Source organism: Delphinapterus leucas, chromosome 10, assembly GCF_059928025.1.
Source record: "Delphinapterus leucas isolate spDelLeu-1000000601 "Yukka" chromosome 10, BTC_Dleu_Yukka2, whole genome shotgun sequence".
NCBI lineage: Eukaryota > Metazoa > Chordata > Mammalia > Artiodactyla > Monodontidae > Delphinapterus > Delphinapterus leucas.
The window spans coordinates 21429641-21450233 of record NC_143138.1 but is presented as its reverse complement, the minus strand read 5'-3'; the positions used below and the strand labels follow the sequence as shown (position 1 = coordinate 21450233).

Here is a 20593-nt window from a genome sequence, read left to right as displayed (position 1 = left end):
GATAAATTATTATTGACTAAACACCATAGTTTATATTAAGGGTTCACTCTGTGTATCTGACATTCTATGGGGTTTGACAAATGTATAATGACATAGAGTCACCATTACAATATCATACAAAATAATTTCACTGCCCTAAAAATCCCCTGTGCTACAACCATTCATCCCTCCTTCCCTTCCCCAAACCCCTAGCAACCACTGATCTTTGCTGTCTCCATAGTTTTGACTTTTCCAGAATGTTATATAGTTCGAATTGTACAGTATGTAGCCTTTTCACATTAGCTTCTTTCACTCAGCAATTTGCATTTAATGTTCCTTTGTGGAGTTTTTTGGTAGCTTGATTGTTCATTTCTTTTCATTGCTGAATAATATTACATTGTACAGATGTACCGCAGTTTAGCCATTCGCCTACTGAAGAACATCTTGGTTGCTTCCAAGTTTCGGCAATTAGGTTTTCATGTGCGCATGAGTTTTCAACTCATTTAGGTAAATACCAAGGAGTACAACTGCTGGATCATATTGTAGGAGTGTGCTTAGTTTCGAAACTAAGGACTGTCCTGCCAAACTGTCCTCTAAACTAGGACATCTTGCACTCCCACTAGCAGTGAATGAGAGATGCATTCTTTCTTAAACTGAGGAAGTTGTTCATCTCTTTACTAGGGATTCTAGTGTTAAAGATTAAAAGTGGGAGCTTGGGACCAAAGTACTACATTCAAGTCTTAGCTTCCCCATTTATTGGTTATGTCACCTTGGGCAGGTTACTCAACTCATCTGTGCCTTAGTTTCCTTTGTAGTAAAGAAAGAATAATAATGAACAACTTCATTAGATTGTTTTAAGAATTAAATAAGTCAGGTGTAAAGCACTTAGAACACTGTCTGGCACATAGAAAGTGTTAAATGATAGCTGATTTCATGTGGTCTCTCCTTCCTGATGGGCAATCATCCACATGTTGGCTTTCCATCCTCTGTCCTTTATATCTATCTATCACTTTCTTCTATTTCATTCACCTTTTTCTTTTGAACCACGCAGCTTTAAAAGAATATCCTATACATAACTGATTCACTTTTCCATAGCATCTATTCAGTTCTTCTCCAGTACGATTTTAGTTATGTTCCTGCATTTTAAATGCTTGCATGTGTTTTAATCCCTTTTCATATAGTGTTTTTATTTCAGACTGTTCTCTCACAGCTTTCATTCCTGTTTCACTTAGGCCATGTCTTCCTGATTTCCAAGTTTAGTGTTTTGTCAGTCAACAGGCTGAGTGACTTGACCTTAGCCCCACTATACAAATATGGAGATGCACTGAAGCACAGTAAAGTGCTTGGGCCACACATTTAAAAATACAGAAACCTACCTACTTCTGTTGGATTCTTTTCTCCCAAGAACACACCGACAGACTGGCGTTGGGCTCCATTTGAGTCGTGGTTGAGCGTCAATATAATGGGTCACGACCAGAATTTTTTAAACAAAGGGATAGAACACTAAATACAATGCAGGACAGGTAATAAAGGCAAGTTATGCATTGTGAAACAATGCATAAGCGCAAACGCTTGTTTGTGTTTTTAAATTATATATGTGTGTGTAAATGTGTATTCTTAAAATCAGTCCGGTGACACACGCTTGAGAGTCACTGCTCTAACGCATACTTTTACCTGAGACGTGTACGAACAAACGACTAGCGGGGAGAACACTCGTCCCCGCTCCACTGGATTTCATACGTTGGCTTTCTTCTGGGAAATGGAGTTTAGCGTCGTGGAGCACTCTGGGAATCGTAGTCCTATGTGTCCGCGGGGCGCGGTTTAACGCTAGCGAGCGGGTGGGGGGTGGGTGTTCTCTTCTCCCACCAGCGGAAGTGGCCGTTGAAGCCGGCTGTAGGCATGAAAAGAGCTTGGCGAGGGGGAAAGTCCAGCTGCTTCGGCTCCCTTCACTAGGTTTGGTGATTGTCCCAGAGCTTCTGGACCCGGGATCAGAGTGCGAAAATCGCTCTAGCGGGAGGGAAGCCCAGGTATCACTATGGCAACCGCCAGCCCCTCTGGCCGCGTGACGTCACCCCTCTCTCTCTCCGCTTGAAGCGGCCTCTGCGAGAGGGAGCTGGGGAGTCCTCGAAGGGGGCTCCCCTCTCCTCCTTTAGTGTGGGACTATTCCGCCCCGATCCCTGGGAGGGCTTTGTTCTTTTGTTCCGGCCTAGGAGGAAGGACGCGAGCCGAGCCCCGCCCTGTTTGTCCACCTTCCAGCTTTTCCGCTCCGCAACAGGTGTGTCTTCTTGAGCCCGCGGGGGTGTGAACCCACAAGTGTGCACCGAGGTAACCGTCCGAGTAGGTGGGCGCCTCTGCCCAGATTCTAGGGTAGGCGCCAGGGATTTTTGGAATCTGGGGCCGAACCTGCGTACTCGATCTCCATTCTGTTTTTGTTCAGCGGGAGTGCCACATGCCTCTTTACTGTTCTCTCCGGGCACTTCTCTTTTCCAAGGACCTCTTGGCCACTGTGCAAAACTCTTGAGGTGTAATTTTGTGACGGTTGCCGCTGACCCCATCTTGTGTCTTTTAGGGCAGCCAGCTTCACTGTGTGTAAGGGCACAGACTCGTGCCGGACATCTGGGCTCCAGAGAGAGGACCCCACTGGAGGGACGCTGCTTGGGAAACCCTGGTGTGCAGATTTCAAGAGGAACGGGATGAGCACCTGAGATGGAAGGTAGTGGGGACAACTTGGGAGAGAGTGGGATAATGGGGGCGAAAGAACAGCCATGACATGAAGATTAAATACTTGACAGAGCTGGAAGAAGTGGAAGGAGGGAACCTTATATATATGACGATCGAGAAAAGAAACAATTACATCATAGGGAGAGATTCTTATTTACATTATAGGGAGAGACTTGGAGGAAGAGTTAATTCTGCTTGGCTTTGGGATTGGGGAATGAAAAGGAGTAATGATTCAGAACGTCTGTGACCCTCACATGATTTCTATTTATTAAAAATTAGAATGATAATCTTACAGTCAGAAAAAATCTTGGTAATCATCTCTTCAATGTAAGAATCAGTTCTGAAATATCCTTGGCGGATGACCATCTGTTAAGCCTATGCCTGAACAATTGTGGCATTAAGCTCCATTTTGGGTGCAGACTATTCCCTTGTTGGTGTTTTCTTTTTTTAGTTCCTTATATGAGGCAGAATTGCCTTTCCCTGTAACTTCTGTGTTGATCTTAGTTCTTAGTCCCCAAAAGCAAGAGACTGCTCTCTCTTTAACATTGCTGCCCTTCAGATATGTGAATTCAGCTGTTACAACTCCTACTCACAGATTCTTTTTCTTCTCAAAGCAAAATAGCCTCAGTTCCTTTGATGGGTCTCTATGCGATATATCTAGACCTCTTCTCTAAAAACTCTACTGCATGATGGCATGCTTCTTAAAATGCATTGCCTAAAACTAAACAGTCATTTAGATGTACTTTGAAAAATACCTTAAAGTGTGACGTACTATTTCTTTTGATTTGGATATTTCTGCTGTTTAGTATCAGATTGTATTTGCTTTTTAAAATCAGCGATATTATGCTGTTAGTCCTAGATCTTTTTTACATAAACTGCCGTGAACTAGATTTATGTCATCCTTGTATAATAGACTTGTTTTTTATCCTTAATGTCAGGACTTCACATTTATTATGATTGTTCACATTTTTTGGCCAAGTGTTCCAGCTTGTCAGAATAATTAATAATTAATATTAACTTGGTTATTCAGTGTTTTAACTGTTCTTTCCAACTTTATGTCACTAGCATATTTAATGAATATTCCCTCTCTTTCTTCCTATATGTCATTCAGCAGGTCAGGGTAAGGACAGAGCCCTGTGATATGTCACTGTAGACTTCTTTCTGCATTGTCATTGTCTTTACATTCTGTAGGTATGGCTATGCAGTCAGGTTTGGTTTAACCTAGCTGCTATCATACAGTCCTTTTTCTCGGATTTGTTTAATATCATTAGAAATCTTAACATTATTTATTTAGGTTTGAGCTATACCTTATATTCATCCTCAGCTCTTTTTTTCTAAAGATACAAAGAATCTCTGTTTTATTTCTCACAACTGCATGTGTATATACAATTATCTCAAAACAAAAAGTTTGATGAAAAAATCAACTGTTTCATTCTATCACCAATGAACAATTGGAAATTGTAATAAAAATAATAATTCCATTTATATTAGCATCCAAAATATGAAACAAGAATATAAACCAACAAAAATATGCAAGATCTCTACACTGAAAGCTACAAAATTTTGCTGAGAAGTTTTTGCCAGCTTTATTGAGATATAATTGACCCTGACATTGTGTAAGTTTAAGTTGTCCAGTGTTATGATTTGACCCACCTATATATTGCAAAATGATTACCATAATAAAATTAGTTAACCACATTGGTCACCACACATATTTGGTGGGGTGTGTGTGTGATGAGAATGTTTAAGATTTATTCTCTTAGCAACTTGCAAGTGTATAATACCGTATTGTTAACAATAATTACCATACTGTACATTAGATCTCCAGAACTTATTTGTAAATTAAAGTTTGTATCCTTTATCCAAAATCTCCCCATTTCCCCCACCCTCCAGCCCCTGAAAACCCTCATTCTACTCTTTGTTTCTGTGTTCGGACCTTTTAGATTCCACATATGAGATCATGCAGTATTTGTCTTCCTCTTTCTTATTTCACTTAGCATAATGCCTTCAGAGTCCATCCATGTTATCCCAAATGACAGGATTTCCTTCCGTTTTATGACTGAATAATATTGCATTATATATGTGTATGTGTGTGTACTTTCCCACTGTTTGTGGGAATGTAAATTGGTTTACCCACTATAAAAAACAATATGGAGATTCCTTAAGAAATCAAAACTAGAACTACCATATGATTCAGCAATCCCACTTCTGGGTATGTATCCCAGGGAAGTGAAATCACTATCTCAGATATCTGCACCTCCATGTTCATTGCAGCATTATTTACAAGAGCCAAGACATGAAAGCAACCTAAGTGTCCATCAGTGGATGAATGGATAAAGAAAATGTGGTATATATTTATATTTCCATAGTGGCTATACCAATTTACATTCCCACCAACAGTGGACAAAGGTTCCTTTTTCTCCACATGCTCACCAACACTTATCTCTTGTCTTTTTGGTAATATTCATTCTAACAGGTCTGAGGTGATATCTCATTGTGGTTTTGATTTGCATTTCCCTGATGATTAGTGATATCAAGGACCTTTTCATATACACTGGCCATTTGTATGTCTTCCTTGGAAAAATATCTATTCAGGTTCTCTGCCCATTTTTAAACTGAATTATTTGTTTTTATGCCGTTGAGTTGTATGAGTTCCTTATACACTTTGGATATTAACCTCTTATCAGATATATGATTTGCAAATATTTTCTCCCATTCCATAGCTTATCTTTTCATTCTGTTGATGCTTTCTTTAGCTGTGAAGAAGGTTTTTCGTTTGATGTAGTCCCATTTGTTGCTTTTTCCTTTTGTTGCTTGTGTTTTTTTGGTGTCATATTGAAAAGATCATTGCCAAGACCGATGTCAAGTAGCTTTTTCCTCCTGTTTTCTAGAAGTTTTACAGTTTTAGGTCTTGTTTAAATCTTTAATCCATTTCAAGTTAATTTTCATGATTGGTGTAAGATAGGGATTCTGTTTCCTTCTTTTGTATGTGATTATCCAGTTTTCCCACCACCATTTGTTGAAGAGACTGTCCTTTCCCCATTAAGTATTTTTGGTCCCTTGTCAAATATTAGTTGATCATATATAGGAGACTTTATTTCTGGGCTCTCAATTCTGTTCCATTGGTATTTGTGTCTATTTTATGACAGTACCATATTGTTTTGATTGCTGTAGCTTTATAATGTAGTTTGATGCCTCCAGCTTTGTTTTTCTTTGTCAGGATTGCTTTGGCTTTTAGGGGTCTTTTTCGATTCCATACAAATTTTAGAATTTTTTTTCTATTTCTGTGAAAAATGCCATTGGAATTTTGATAGGGATTACATTTAATCTATAGATGACTTTGAGTAGTATGGACAGTTTAACAATAGAAATTCTTCTCATCCATGAACACAGGATGTCTTTCCATTTATTTGTGCCTTCTTCAAATTCTTTCATCAATGACTTATAGTTTTCATTCCACAGATCTTTCATCTCCTTGGTGAAAGTTATTTCTAAGTCTTTTATTGTTTTTGATGCTGTTCTAAATGGGATTATTTTCTTTATTTCTTTTGCAGATATTTCCTTTTTAGTGTATAGAAACACCACTGATGAAATCACCTCCTCCTGTCTTTACTGATTGGCTTTGGGAGAGAAATATCCTCCATCAGCAATTCTGTTAGGGATTCTGAGGCTTTCTTAGATCTTCTATGCATACATCTGCTCCATGCTTTTTGTTCCCTCTTGAGGGGGATTCTTAAGATTGTATACCTTCTCTTAATCCTGCAAAGCCAGGCTGGGTGCTAACAGCTTCACCTTTGCTTTTCCTTGGTGGTGCTAATGCTCAGATGCTTTTGGTAGCTTTCTCCAAATCATGCAGAGGTCAGGCTGGCTTTCTGTGTGTGTTCATAGCTATCTATAAAAGCTCCTCTTGCCACCATTAGGGTGTGTAAAGAGAGCTGGCCATAGGTTGTGGGGAGGGTGTATAGGGGAGGTGCATGGAGCATTGCAGTTGGGAGGATCCACAAGTGAAGCATCCCCAGTGGCTCTTTGTCAGGCTTCCTGATTGAGTCTGTGAAGTGGTTAGTAGGATCCATGTTGCTTTGATATACCCTCCAAGTGCCGTGACTGCTGTTCTCCCAGCTGCTCTCTTCCCCTCATTCTCTTAGGACACCTCAGTATTCTGGATGAGGTGAGAAAGAAGTGGGTATCTTTGGTGGTGTCCCATACTGCTGGGGAACCTGGGCACTCACATGCTTTCACTTTTTCCCATGAGAGAAATCACAGGCCAAGAAGGCCGCCTTGGCACTGAGCTGTACCTCCTTGGGGGTGATGCTGGTAAAATGAAACTGTTCCTCTTACCCTCTTCAATGCATCCATCTTGGATTTTTTTTTGTTGTTGTTCCAGTGGTGTGCTGGAACTTCTGTGCTAGACTCCTGGACTTCCACAAAGACACTCTCAACCATGGATGATTGTCTAAATCAGTGTTTTTTGTGGGGAAGATGGTAGAAAATTCTTATTCCACCATGTTGATGACATCACTTCTCCCCTTCTCAGCTCTTTGTCCCTTATATCTTTCATAAATATTCTTTTTAATTCTAACTTCCTCAGAATTAAATCAGCCCAAATGGTTTCATTTTAAGGCTTTGTCTTTTTTTTCTTTTTGGGATTTTTCACGATTGTATAGTTAGGATTAACTTTCATGAGCCTCTGTCCCTTATAGTCATGGTAATATTTGTAACACTTACTAAGCATTTACTATTGCCAGGCACTTAGTTGGTTTCTATAGCTGTTACTGTTGTTGGTTTTGTTGGTTTCTGTTACTTGGAATCAAAATCATCTTACCTAAGACATTTCTCTTTATTCTATTTTCCTAAAGTCTTGGGTACATATCTGCCTATGTACAACATTTCCTCAACTTTCCTCCAACTAACATCTTCATTTTCTTCTCAAGATTTCTTTTACAAGACAGTTTTCCATTACTGGTCAAATTAAGTCTGGAATAATAGTTCCTTTTATTGCTTCCTCTACTTTCTGAGAATCGGACTTTCCCGTCAACCATTACTCTGAATAGACTTCCCTAAGAGCAAAGTTTGTTTCTGTTTTGTTTATTGATGTGTAAGTTACTACATTAAGTGCACAGATCTTAAGCGTACCAGTTGATTAATTTTTATATATTATATGCCAGTGTAACCACTACCCACACTAAGATATGGAATGTTTCTAATGCCCCAGAGGTCTCTCTTGTGTGCTTGCTCAGTCAGTAACCCTCCAGAGGTAACCACTAGTCTAAGTTTTTGTACTTAATATACAGGCACACCTCAGAGATATTGTGGGTTCAGTTCCAACCACTGCAGTAAATCAGATATTGAAATAAACTGAATCTCATGAATTTCTTGGTTTCCCAGCGCATATAAAAGTTATGTTTACACTATTCTGTAGTCTATTAATTGTGCAATAGTACTAAGTGTAAAAAAAAAAGTATATACCTTAATCTAAAACTATATGTTATTGCTAAAAAATGCTAAACATCTTCTGAGCCTTCAGCAGTTTATAGTGGTAGCATCAAAAATTACTGATCATAGATCACCATTACAAATATAGTAATAATAAAAAGTTTGAAATATTGCGAGAATTACCGAAATGTGACACAGAGACATGAAGTGAGCAAATGCTGTTGGAAAAATGGTGCTGATAGCCTTGCTCGACATAGGGTTGCCACAAGCCTTCAATTTGTAAAAAAAAAACATGGTATCTGTGAAGTGCAAATAAAGTGAAGCACAATAAAACGAGGCATGCCTGTAAATGTACTCATACAGTATGCATTCTTTTCTTAAAATATTTATTTATTTATTTATTTATTTTTGGCTCGTTGGGTCTTCATCACTGTGCATGGGCTTTCTTTAGTTGTGGCGAGCAGAGGCTACCCTTTGTTGAGGTGCGCGGGCTTCTCATTGCGGTGGCTTCTCTTGTTGCGGCGCATGGGCATCAGTAGTTGTGGCGTGTGGGCTCTAGAACACAGGCTCAGTAGTTGTAGCCCACGGGCTTAGTTGCTCGGCGGCATGTAGGATCTTCCAGGACCAGGGCTCGAACCCATCTCCCCTGCATTGGCAGGCGGATTCTTAACCACTGCGCCACCAGGAAAGTCCCAGTATGCATTCTTTTGTGTTTGGCTTATTTTGCTCAGTATTGTTTATGAGATACATCCGTGTTGTTAGGTAAAGCAAGAGCTCATTCTTTTACACTGTGGGATAATATTCTATTGTATGACTATATCACAGTTTATCCATTCTGCTGAAAGACATTTGGATTGTTTCTAATCTGGGCATATTATAAATAAACCTGCTATGAACAGTCTTGTACAAGTCTTTTGGTGGACATAACCCCTCATTTCTCTGGATATATGCGCAGGAGTGGGATTGCTGAGTCATAGGGCAGGTGTACGTATAGCTTTGGTATATACTGCCAAACAGTTTTTCTAAATGATTGGTAAATGTTTACTTCCACAGCAATGTACAAAAGTTCTAATCTCTCTGTATTCTTGCCAGTAGTTAGTATTGACCATGTGTATTTAAGTTTAGACACTGTGGTAGGTAGGTAATATAGATAAGTATATGTCGGTGTGATATGTAATTTATACTAATAGCAACGTTTCAAAGGGCATGGGAAGACTTTTGGAAAGTAATCTGATTATTAATTCATATTTTATATGTAGCAGAGAAGGCAGCAGAAATATTTTGCCTCACTTAATGAGGAATGTAGATTGAGTTGTATGATCCATGTGACTGTAAGTATCTAGGGGCAAAGCTGTGAATCTTAAAGTAATGCTTTAATTCCTAAGCCTACCCATGAGAGTATGAGGGTCCTAGTCAGCAGTTACGTTGGTTTTTTTTTTGGATTTTTAGAAGGAAATGGCTTCTCAAATGGCAGAAATAGTTCCTGCTGTTTTCATATAGAAAAATAAGTGGGTTTTGTGGATTGCTGGGAACAGCTAACTTGGACAGGATTCATTGTGGTTTCTTTTTCCTCCCCTAGATCTGTCTTCTCCAGAGTCTGCCCTTCTCCAAGGGGGACATACTTCACTCCCATCAGCTAGTTTTCAGGTAAGTTGGGATTTCCTCAAATGTCATTTCAGTCGTTAGAGTGGGATTGTGTATTCTTTTGCTGTGGGTTATGTTTAGCTGAAAACCAATGTTGGCAGTTCATTCTGGGCTCCCATCTGCCAACCACTTTTTTCTTAGCTCTGCCTCTCCAGCTTAACTAATATATTCACCACTTAACTTCTTGCTTACGTCTTGCCATGTGCCACTGATGAGAGAGCAGAAGAAGTACAAAACTTGATACTTTACCTGAATAGACCAAATAACTGCTAAATATTAAAAAGGTGAAATGAGTACCATGGAAAACAGAGACTCAACAAAAATGTATGTGGTCTGGAGGGGTTAGGAGAGTTTCTGCAGTTCTTGCTTCTTTCCTCTGTAGCTCTCTTCCCTACAGTACTCTGTGTGAACTCTAGTCACCTTGACTTCCCCAAACTCTCAGCATTACCTCTTCAGTTCAAGGAGTCTGCTGGGTCGCTTCTGGGTTCCCCTTCCCTGCACCCCTGCCTGGACACTCTCAAGGTAGTAAGCTGGAGCAGTTGTAGGGCTAACTTCATTTGTTTACTGATTCTTGGGGATCACTGTTCTTTGTTATCTGAGATTCAGTGCCTTGGAAACTGTTGTTTCATATGTTTTGTCTGGAATTTGTTGGTTATTTTAATGCAGGAGGGTAAATTCAGTCCTTGTTAATTCCATCTTGGCCACAGCTTGATCCTTTTGAGGTTTGGTTTTGAACTGTAAGCTTTGTTAGGGCTGACCTAGTGTAGCCTTATTCTAGGACTGTGTCATGGGGTCTGTGACTACACTTTAGTTCAGTGATTTGCTAGGATGACCCACCCAACCCAGCAGCATAACTCAGGGATAGGGATCATTACAACAAAGGATACAAAACGCATCAGAAGGAAAAAGATATTTATAAGAATCCAAAGAAATCAGGTGCAGGCTTCCAAGTCCTCCTTGTGTGATGATCACACAGATGTACTTTCTCTAGAGCTGTTGTCCATAGAGACAGAGAAATGTCTCTACCCAGGGAAGCCTTCTTGAGTCTCACAGTCCAGAGTTCTTAAAGGGAGCTGATCACATACATCAGCGTGTACTTGCTGTTGACCAGCCATGGTGCAGACCTCAAACTAGGCACCACATGTGCATCGTAAATCTTCATGTATACTTTAAACAATGCTGACAGTCTGGTACATCCTGTCCCAGTGCTCCAGGCACACAATAACATCGTCAATCGGTGACTATATAAACATTAGTTTTCAGAGCTTGTTTAAGGTTCAGAAACATGGATCCAAGTGTCCCTGGAGATTAGCAAGGATTGGGCAAGCCGGACTTGCTGCTTTGACTCTTTCCTCACAGGCTAAACTTGTGCTGCTCCTAAAGCGCGCTGGAACTGTTTGTGGGAACTGATTGTGTGTATGTCTTCTTAACTCTGGGTTCAGTTATGTCACATTGGTAACTTGACATGGCCTGTGGAGATAGTATTTACACCAGAGTTTTGGAGCTCCTCCTCTTTGTATCTCCCTTCTCTCTAGTATCTACACTGCAAATTCCCTGCCTCTGTAGTCCTGAGCTGCCACCTTTGTTTCCTTAGTTCAGTGAAACCACTGTGTCTTGCTCAGTTTCTGCCTCCAGGCAGGAAACTGAAGGGTCTGTGGGGCTCATGTGATTGTCTCCCTTCTCTCAGGGATCACAGTTCTGTCTGCTGTTCAAAAATACGAAAGCACTTGTTTCAGTTATATTGTTGAGTTTTACAGTTGTTTACTCTGGGAGAGCTAGTCCAGTAGCTCTGTCGTGGTTAGAAGTAGAAGTCCCAATAATTTATTTATCTATTTTGAAACAAAATTAACTCACTTGCCCAGTTTCAAATACATAATAAATAAAGAAAAAGTAGGAAGTTCCCCTGCATTGCCTCAAGAGTCCCACTAAACAGTCGCACTGATAATATTCGGTAGTGTATTCTTTTAGCTTTTTCTCTGCATTTACATACAAACTTTCCTATTCATAAAAATAAAAATGGGGTAATACCATGTATGCTATTTTTAATATGATATATATTTCCTAATCAGTACATATAGAGACACTTTATTTTTAAAATGTCTACATAAGCTGCTTTAGTATGGATGTACCATGAATTCTTTAACCACTATCCTATTAATAGACATTTAAGTTTGCTTTTTTTTCCCCCTCACAATGTTGCAAGGAAATTTTTACATATGTCTTTGCACCCTGAGGTGTTTCTAAAGAATGAATTCCTACAAGCTATAAATCTGGATTGAATGATATATGTATTTAAAGTTTTGATAGATCCTGGCAGAGTGCCCCCTGATAGATTGCATTAGGGCCCTGTTCCCACCGTAATACACATGAGCACTTTAAGCAGTGTTCACTAATCTGGTATCTCATTGTTTTATTATGTTTTTCTTGGAGTGGAGCATCTTTTCATGGTTTGTTAACAATGGTTTGGGTGAATTGCCTGTTTGGGTTGTCAGCCTTTTTTGGTTATTGTTGTAGGTTGTTCATCTTTTCTGCTAATTAGTTGTAGCAACTCAGAATATTGCATTTTATTTATGGTTTTCTACAGAAGTTTTACATTTTTATGTGGTTTTATGTGTCAGTCTCTCTGTCTTACAATTTTTGCCTTCCACATATCAAGCTTATAAAACTATTTTTCTGTCTTTCATTCTATTTTATTTTTGCTTTTTCTTTAAAATTCAGTCTCTAATCCAGCAGATATTTTTGTGTATGCTGTGAAGTAGGGAACTCACCTTAATTTCTTTTCTCAAATAGACAGTCATTTGTTATGGCACCATTTAGTGAATAATCCCGCTTTTTAAAACTAATTTGAAAGTTGCTTAATCGCATTTAGTTCTTATAAACATGGCTATATTTTGGGTTTCTCATTGAGTTTTATTCCATACTAGACCACTCTGTTCTAATTTATCTTTTCTTTTGGTATATTTTGGTATATTACTTAGTATATTTTGAAATGTGGTAGGGTAAGTCTCCTCCTCAAATTCTTTCAAAAACATTTTTGTTTTTGCACTTCCAGGTAGTAAAACATATTATTGATGTTAATAGGTATACTGTTAATACTCGATATATCTTGGAACACGGAGATCATGGTGATGATGATCATGAAGACCAATAACAACAACAGTGGCCAACATTGACTGAGCACTTGTTATATTCTAGACCTTAAATTAAGCATTTAATATTGAACATTGCTTATTTAATTCTTGCAATAATCCTATGAGTCAGGTTTTGTTTTTATATTCATTTTACGAAGGAGGAAATATCAAAATCATTTTTCAGATAGCCCAGAGCTTGCCTTGCTTCTGTCAGTATTGCTAACTTTACCCCTTTCTGAGGTAAATCCTTTATGGCTAAGCAGAAATATGTTTGGTATTTCAGGAATCAGTGACCTTCAAGGATGTGATAGTGGACTTTACCCAGGAAGAATGGAAACAGCTGGATCCTGTACAGAGAGATTTATTCAGGGATGTGACATTGGAAAATTATACACATCTGGTCTCTATAGGTAAGGATGACTTCTCTGCGTTAATATCTGGGGGTGTGTAGGAGGAGGGTGCTCTTGTGCTTAGGTGAGTTTTGCCATTAAGGAACCAAAGATTCCTAAACTTTGCAAGGTTTTGAAAAGGTTTCTACTCTCTAGCAACTAGAAGGACAAACTAATAATTTTTCTGAACCCAGATCAGTTCCCAAGTTATACCACATCTGGGAATGTATAACATGGAAGCTATATGTGCTTTATATGCTTTACTCCATCTGATTTGTCCATGTATCCTTTCCTCTAAAGACAAAGTGATGAGACTGAACTCTGACACAGCACTTTTCTCTCAGTGCAGACAGGTAACTTTTTTTACCCCTATGAGCAGGACTCCAAGTTTCCAAACCTGATGTGATTTCCCAGTTAGAGCAAGGGACAGAGCCATGGATTGTGGAGCCCAGCATTCCAGTAGGTGCCCTTGGAGGTAAGTAATGGATACCCGGCATATGAGTGTTATTGACACTAACCACCAGCCTGATGAGAGGATTTTACGTCTGAAATGTAGATGTACTTCTCTTTAAAGTGGCTCCTGTGGGAGAATGGGAAGGCATCTGGACTCTCTTTTTTTTTTTTTTGCGGTACACGGGCCTCTCACTGTTGTGGCCTCTCCCGTTGTGGAGCACAGGTTCCGGACGCGCAGGCCCAGCGGCCATGGCTCACGGGCCCAGACACTCCGCGGCATGTGGGATCCTCCCGGACCGGGACACGAACCCGTGTCCCCTGCATCAGCAGGCGGACTCTCAACCACTGCACCACCAGGGAAGCCCTGGACTCTCTTATGCTTTGTCAAAACAGTAAATGTCTCAACATGTATTCTATTTTTGTACTCCTTTCAAAGGAGTTATTATCCTTGCTTTATTCTAAAGGCAACTTCTTGACATGGAATCTGGATTCCTCCCTTCCCAACCTCCTTTGGGGCCCTGGTCTCATAATTATTACCCCACTTTTCACCCTTACAGTTTTCTTTTTGGATCTACAGCCTCCACCCCCAGTACCTTCAAACAGAAATAGGTAACCTAAATTCCAAATACTTCCACTCAACACTGTTAATCTTTCTGGCCACCATCCAGTCTGCCTTCTTGCTTTCCCAACCAAACTGTGCAAAAGTGAGTTCCATACCTGTAGCCGTCATTTCTTCATCACCTGTTCCTGTCTTAATCTCACTGTGTAGCTTCTGACCCTATCACTTATTGGACTGCCCTTGAAATTTTGAATAACTTTCTTGTAAACCATCAATTCCCAAACTGCACAGAGAGACTTCTTCAAAGATCTGACCCTGAAAAAATGTACAAACTTAGTCACTCTAGGTAAGGAATATATCTCCAGATTTAATGAGGTAGGAGTAGGGGGTCCTTTTTATGGGGAGAAACAATGCATGCCATGTTCAAATTTAGCAAGTACTGGATTAGCTAAAATTTAGCAGGTTTCTTACTGGAGGACCACTCAGAAATTTTTTTTTTTAATTTGTAGTTGGGAATTATGAATTTCCAACAGAGTGCATAGAATGTAACATTTCTCTCCCCCATCCTCCTAACCGTGATTCCGGTTATTTTTAATATTGCACCTTTAAAATCTTTCTTTTAAAAGATGGTTTCATGGGACTGCCCTTGCAGTCCAGTGGTTAAAACTACTCCCTTCCAATGCAGGGGGGTGTGGATTTGATCCCTGGTCAGGGAACTAAGATCCCACGTGCTGTGCGGTGTGTCCAAAAAAAAAAAGATGGTTTCATGGAACACAATTTAGAAAACTAATTTTTAAAAAATAAGAACTTTATTAACTTGTGCTTATAGTTTGTTAACTTTTGGAAAGTTACACTGAGGTGGCCACTGGCCCTGGGCCTTGTCTGCGTCATTTTCCTATCCTCTTCTTTAGGCTGTCTTGGTGACTTGGCCCCTGCAGAATTGTGATTGTATTCTGATATATATTCTGTCTTACTGGTCTATGTTGTTCTTTTACAACCAGGATGTCAGCACCTTCTATTATCTCTCCATGCACATGGGTGTCTGAATATTGTGGTCAGTGCCCTTCGACTTTGCATATGGTAGTGAGAATTGCTTCCTGCAGTAGGAATGGTGCTGTTCAGTCTGGCCTTCTGGAATTTTCTCCAATCCTTCATTCATTACCCCACCTCTGATATTCTGGTAACTCTTTTGGTTAATACGTGGACAGTATGACAATGTGTATGATATTGGTCACAGTCTGTTGCATGTTTATTGCTTTCAACTGGAACTCCAACTTGAGCTAGAGATCAGTCACTCCCACACTCTTTTTGCCTTTAACAGCATCCGACTCCATGGTCTCCATATCCTTTTCCCTGTGAAGTACTTCCCAGGAGCTATTTTTTATGGCTATCTGCTGTACAAGTATATCCTTACTGTCATTTTTGTTGATGAAAACATATCCATTTCTTATACTGATTGGCTGTTCCCCAAAACTTGTGTTACATTAATCGTCTTGTCCCTGCTGGAGAAGCACTGCTGTTGTGAGGCTGCCTGCACTTCTGCATGCTGATGCATGCTGTACCATTTCCCATGGTACCAGGTATGGAGAGGATGGTAGGCAGCTCTAGGTCCCTGCCTTGCTTCTTATGTTTGCAGTGATAATGGTGGTGACAGTGACTGGGCTGGCAGCACAGGAGATTCAGGGTTTTCTGGGGGTCTGCTGTACCTTCCTGTTACCAGTGGAACCAAAGAAACGCTGTTTTATTTTATTTTATTTTTAATTAATTAATTTATTAAGTTGGCTGCGTTGGGTCTCCACTGCTGCACGCGGGCTTTCTCTAGTTGCGGCGAGTGGGTGCTACTCTTCGTTGTGGTGCACAGGCTTCTCATTGAGATGGCTTCTCTTGTTGTGGAGCACAGGCTCTAGGCACGTGGGCTTCAGTAGTTGTGGCACACGGGCTCAGTAGTTGTGGCTCATGGGCTCTAGAGCACAGGCTCAGTAGTTGTGGCACGTGGGCTCAGTAGCTGTGGTTCATGGGCTTAGTTGCTTCACGGCATGTGGGATCTTCCCAGACCAGGGCTAGAACCCGTGTCCCCTGCATTGGCAGGCGGATTCTTAACCACTGCGCCACCAGGGAAGTCCAAGAAATGCTGTTTTAAACACAGCCTTTTTTTCTTTACTGAATCTGCCAGCGTTGACTACCCTGTCATCTTTCTTGTCTTGGCAAAAGACAAACTATCCCAGAGTAGACAGTAGAGTACTGTAACTCTATGTCCTGATTATATACTTTTCTGGTTCTCGTTTTCTTTTTAACAACTTTGCTTCTGTGTTTCTTATATTCTTTTGTTTGCTTGCTGAAAAACTGCTTTCTTTCATTAGTATATTTTATTCGTCCCATTACCCTAAACATCCTCAAGGATCTTCCTCCATTGCTGCTTTTTTTTCACATACATTCTTATGGCTTTAGCTGTTCTTTTCCTTCTTTTGAGCTGATATTTTCTGTCCTATATTTGAACATTTTAGTTATCCTGCTACTTTTGGCATCTTCCACCCCCACAAACACCATTATAGTCTAGTCTTCCATTTCTCTTCCTAATTCTCAAAATGCCTAGTGTTGAACTCGGTATCTTCCTCCACCTAAATTACTTCCTCTACTGTTTACAACTTTCTCATTTCTAGCAGTGATATGACTATTTTGTCCGTTTTCTAGGCTAAAAATCATGGAGCCATAGTCATGTCTTGTGTTTATCCTGTCTTGAAATCATGGTTCTTAGACTTTTTGTTGCTGTTCACTGGCAAGGAATCCCAGTTCAGACTGCCTCCTTTAGATTCAGTCCATCTCTGTCTCCTCTTATCTATCTCTGTGGTCACTTTCTAAATTTACTATCAACTTAAATGGAGTTCCCTTACTGGTTCTTAGAGATTATCTATGAAGTTGAATTAGACATTTTCTTGCTACTCTCATATTTTATTTCTCGTTCTCCTTAGCTCTTTCCAAATTTCTCCCCAAATAATAGGGCTGTGTTTGAAAATCCTCAGAATTTGCTGAGGGCTTTATTTTTAGTTTCATTAGGTCATTCCCACAATAACACTTTTGTTGTTGTGTTTGTTTTTTTTCCCTCAATTCAGAGAATACTGACATTTTCTCTTTCAGACTGGGAGACAAGACCAGAAAATAGCATATCAGTCTCAGAGCTGGACATTTCTGAAGAAGAGCCATCTCCAGAGGCAATAGTAGAAAAGCACAAAAGGGATGATCCTTGGGGTTCCAATGTCTTAGAAACTGGGAAATCTGAAGGCAGTCCAGAGAGGCAACAGGCAAATGAACAGGCCCTGCCAAGGGAAATAAAAATAACTGACAAGACAGTACCTACTTTGAAGAGAGACCATGTAAATAATGACTTTGAAAAAAGCATCAATGTGAATTCAGACCTTTTAACACAAAAAGAAGTATCTCCAGAAGAGACCTCTACCAAAACAAGCGTCAAACAGAATTTAAAGCCGGTTAAAAAAGAGAAATCTTGTAAGTGCAATGAATGTGGGAAAGCTTTTAGTTATTGTTCAGCTCTTATTCGCCATCAGAGAACACATACTGGAGAGAAACCCTACAAATGTAATGAATGTGAAAAAGCCTTCAGCCGGAGTGAAAACCTTATAAACCATCAAAGAATTCATACTGGAGATAAACCATATAAATGTGATCAGTGTGGAAAAGGCTTCATTGAGGGTCCTTCTCTTACTCAACATCAAAGAATTCACACTGGAGAGAAACCCTATAAGTGTGATGAATGTGGGAAAGCCTTTAGTCAGAGGACCCATCTTGTTCAGCATCAGAGGATTCACACTGGTGAGAAACCATATACTTGTAATGAGTGTGGAAAAGCCTTTAGCCAGAGAGGCCACTTTATGGAACATCAGAAAATTCATACAGGAGAAAAACCTTTTAAATGTGACGAATGTGATAAAACCTTTACCAGGAGCACACACCTTACTCAACATCAAAAAATTCATACTGGAGAGAAAACATATAAATGTAATGAATGTGGGAAGGCTTTCAATGGACCCTCAACATTTATACGTCATCATATGATTCATACTGGTGAAAAACCATATGAATGCAATGAATGTGGGAAAGCCTTCAGTCAGCACTCAAACCTCACTCAACATCAGAAAACACATACTGGGGAGAAACCTTATGATTGTGCTGAATGTGGGAAATCCTTTAGTTACTGGTCATCCCTTGCTCAACATCTAAAAATTCATACTGGAGAAAAACCTTACAAATGCAATGAATGTGGAAAGGCCTTCAGTTATTGCTCATCCCTTACTCAGCATCGGAGAATTCACACCAGAGAAAAGCCCTTTGAATGCAATGAGTGTGGAAAGGCTTTCAGTTATCTCTCAAACCTTAATCAACATCAGAAGACTCATACCCAAGAGAAAGCTTATGAATGTAAGGAATGTGGGAAAGCCTTTATTCGGAGTTCATCTCTTGCTAAACATGAAAGAATTCATACTGGTGAGAAACCCTATCAGTGTCACGAATGTGGGAAAACCTTCAGTTATGGCTCATCCCTTATTCAGCATAGGAAAATACATACTGGAGAAAGACCTTACAAGTGTAATGAATGTGGGCGAGCCTTCAACCAGAACATACACCTTACACAACATAAGAGAATTCACACAGGAGCAAAGCCGTATGAGTGTGCCAAGTGTGGCAAAGCCTTTCGACATTGTTCATCTCTGGCTCAACATCAAAAAACTCACACAGAAGAAAAACCCTACCAGTGTAATAAGTGTGAAAAGGCCTTTAGCCAGAGCTCCCATCTGGCTCAGCATCAACGAATTCACACTGGAGAGAAACCCTATAAATGTAATGAATGTGACAAATCCTTTAGCCGGAGCACTCATCTGACTGAACATCAGAATACTCATACTGGAGAGAAGCCTTACAACTGTAATGAATGCAGGAAGACTTTCAGCCAGAGCACTTACCTCATTCAGCATCAGAGAATTCATTCAGGAGAGAAGCCCTTTGGATGTAATGATTGTGGAAAAGCCTTCAGATATCGTTCTGCTCTCAACAAACATCAGAGACTGCACCCTGGCATATGACTCTTCTAGGAACATCATAAACATAGGGGATGCATTTACTCTAGTTTGTCCTTTTAAGTACAGAAGAATCAGGGTGGATTGAGAAACTGCCAAAAATATTTTTATTTTTCACCGTCATGCTGTGGAATGGAAAGTACATTGGGCTGAAGTAAGCCAATTACGTTGTTAAGCAACTTTGTGACATTGGCAAATTCAGCCATTTTAAGCTTCCGTTTCCTCTGTGAAATGAGGGATTTGGAGTAGGTCATTTCAAAGGTCGTTTGGAGTTTTATATTCGGTTTTGTATATTCACAATATATTCTTGAATAGGATTATTGTACATCAACATTTTGCTATGTTGCATCTAGAATGTATGTATTTATGCATGTTTTGCCAATAGAAAGCATTTATGTTTCAGTAACTAGACTGGAGATCTATCATGCTCCTGTTCTAACACATTTAAGTTCTTTAAGTAACCAATTCCTAATAAAAAGAATTGTAAAGTACCCTCAAATTAATAATTCAGTAATATATAATGGCTTAAGTCAGTAAAAGTATTAAACCTTCCTACTATTTTCTCTCCTAGTATGTTTTAACATTCTAGAAGTTTATCACAACTACATAGATCCTCTACTACAGCTTAAACCTGTGTTATTTAACCCCAGTTACATAGTGGAATCACTTAAGGAACTTTATAAAATTCTGTTGCCAAGACCCCACCCCCAGTGACTGATTGGCCTAGGGAGTGGGATCCTGGCTTCAGTGTCTTTTTTTAAACTCCTAATGTGTACCCTGGAAAGAACAACTGGATTAGATTTCAGTACTCATTTACTTCGTAGCTTCTTGTGACTCCTCCTAGAAGCTCACAGATTAGCTCTTCAGTACACATAATGTACTGAAGGGGATGTACACATAATGTAATTTGGACTGTTACCTTGTTTTATAAATTGGTTTCTCATGAACTTTGAGAGGTAAGGCCAAATTTGTTTCCTTACCAAAGTACAGAAATTAAACGGCTGTATAAAATAATGGTCATTTTACTTGCTTTTCCTTGGCCACCTGATATCACAAGCAGATGACAGTGTGAGTGACACTTCTGAAGATGGGCAGCCCACAGCCTGCATGGCCATTTGTGGCAACCCTGGTCAAGATAACATTTGAGCCAGAAATAAATATGGGTCTAGCCATAAAGAGATGGGCCCTTATATT

The 20593-nt window shown here is 39.8% G+C and overlaps 1 protein-coding gene across 2 annotated transcripts; it reads left to right on the top strand.

The window, feature by feature from the left end:
- The first annotated feature begins 1710 nt into the window (after nt 1-1710).
- ZNF184 (zinc finger protein 184) lies at nt 1711-19890 on the top strand. 2 transcript variants are annotated; one of them, XM_022562123.2, is made up of 6 exons: nt 1711-2006; nt 2549-2692; nt 9713-9780; nt 13192-13318; nt 13677-13772; nt 17445-19890. In XM_022562123.2, the coding sequence occupies exons 2-6, from the start codon at nt 2686-2688 to the stop codon at nt 19403-19405; spliced, it is 2259 nt and encodes a 752-aa protein (XP_022417831.1). In that variant the 5' UTR covers nt 1711-2006; nt 2549-2685; the 3' UTR covers nt 19406-19890. The 2 variants fall into 2 exon arrangements, with proteins under 2 accessions (XP_022417831.1, XP_030616076.1); XM_030760216.2 differs by having other exon boundaries at nt 1711-2254.
- The last annotated feature ends 703 nt before the right edge of the window (nt 19891-20593 follow it).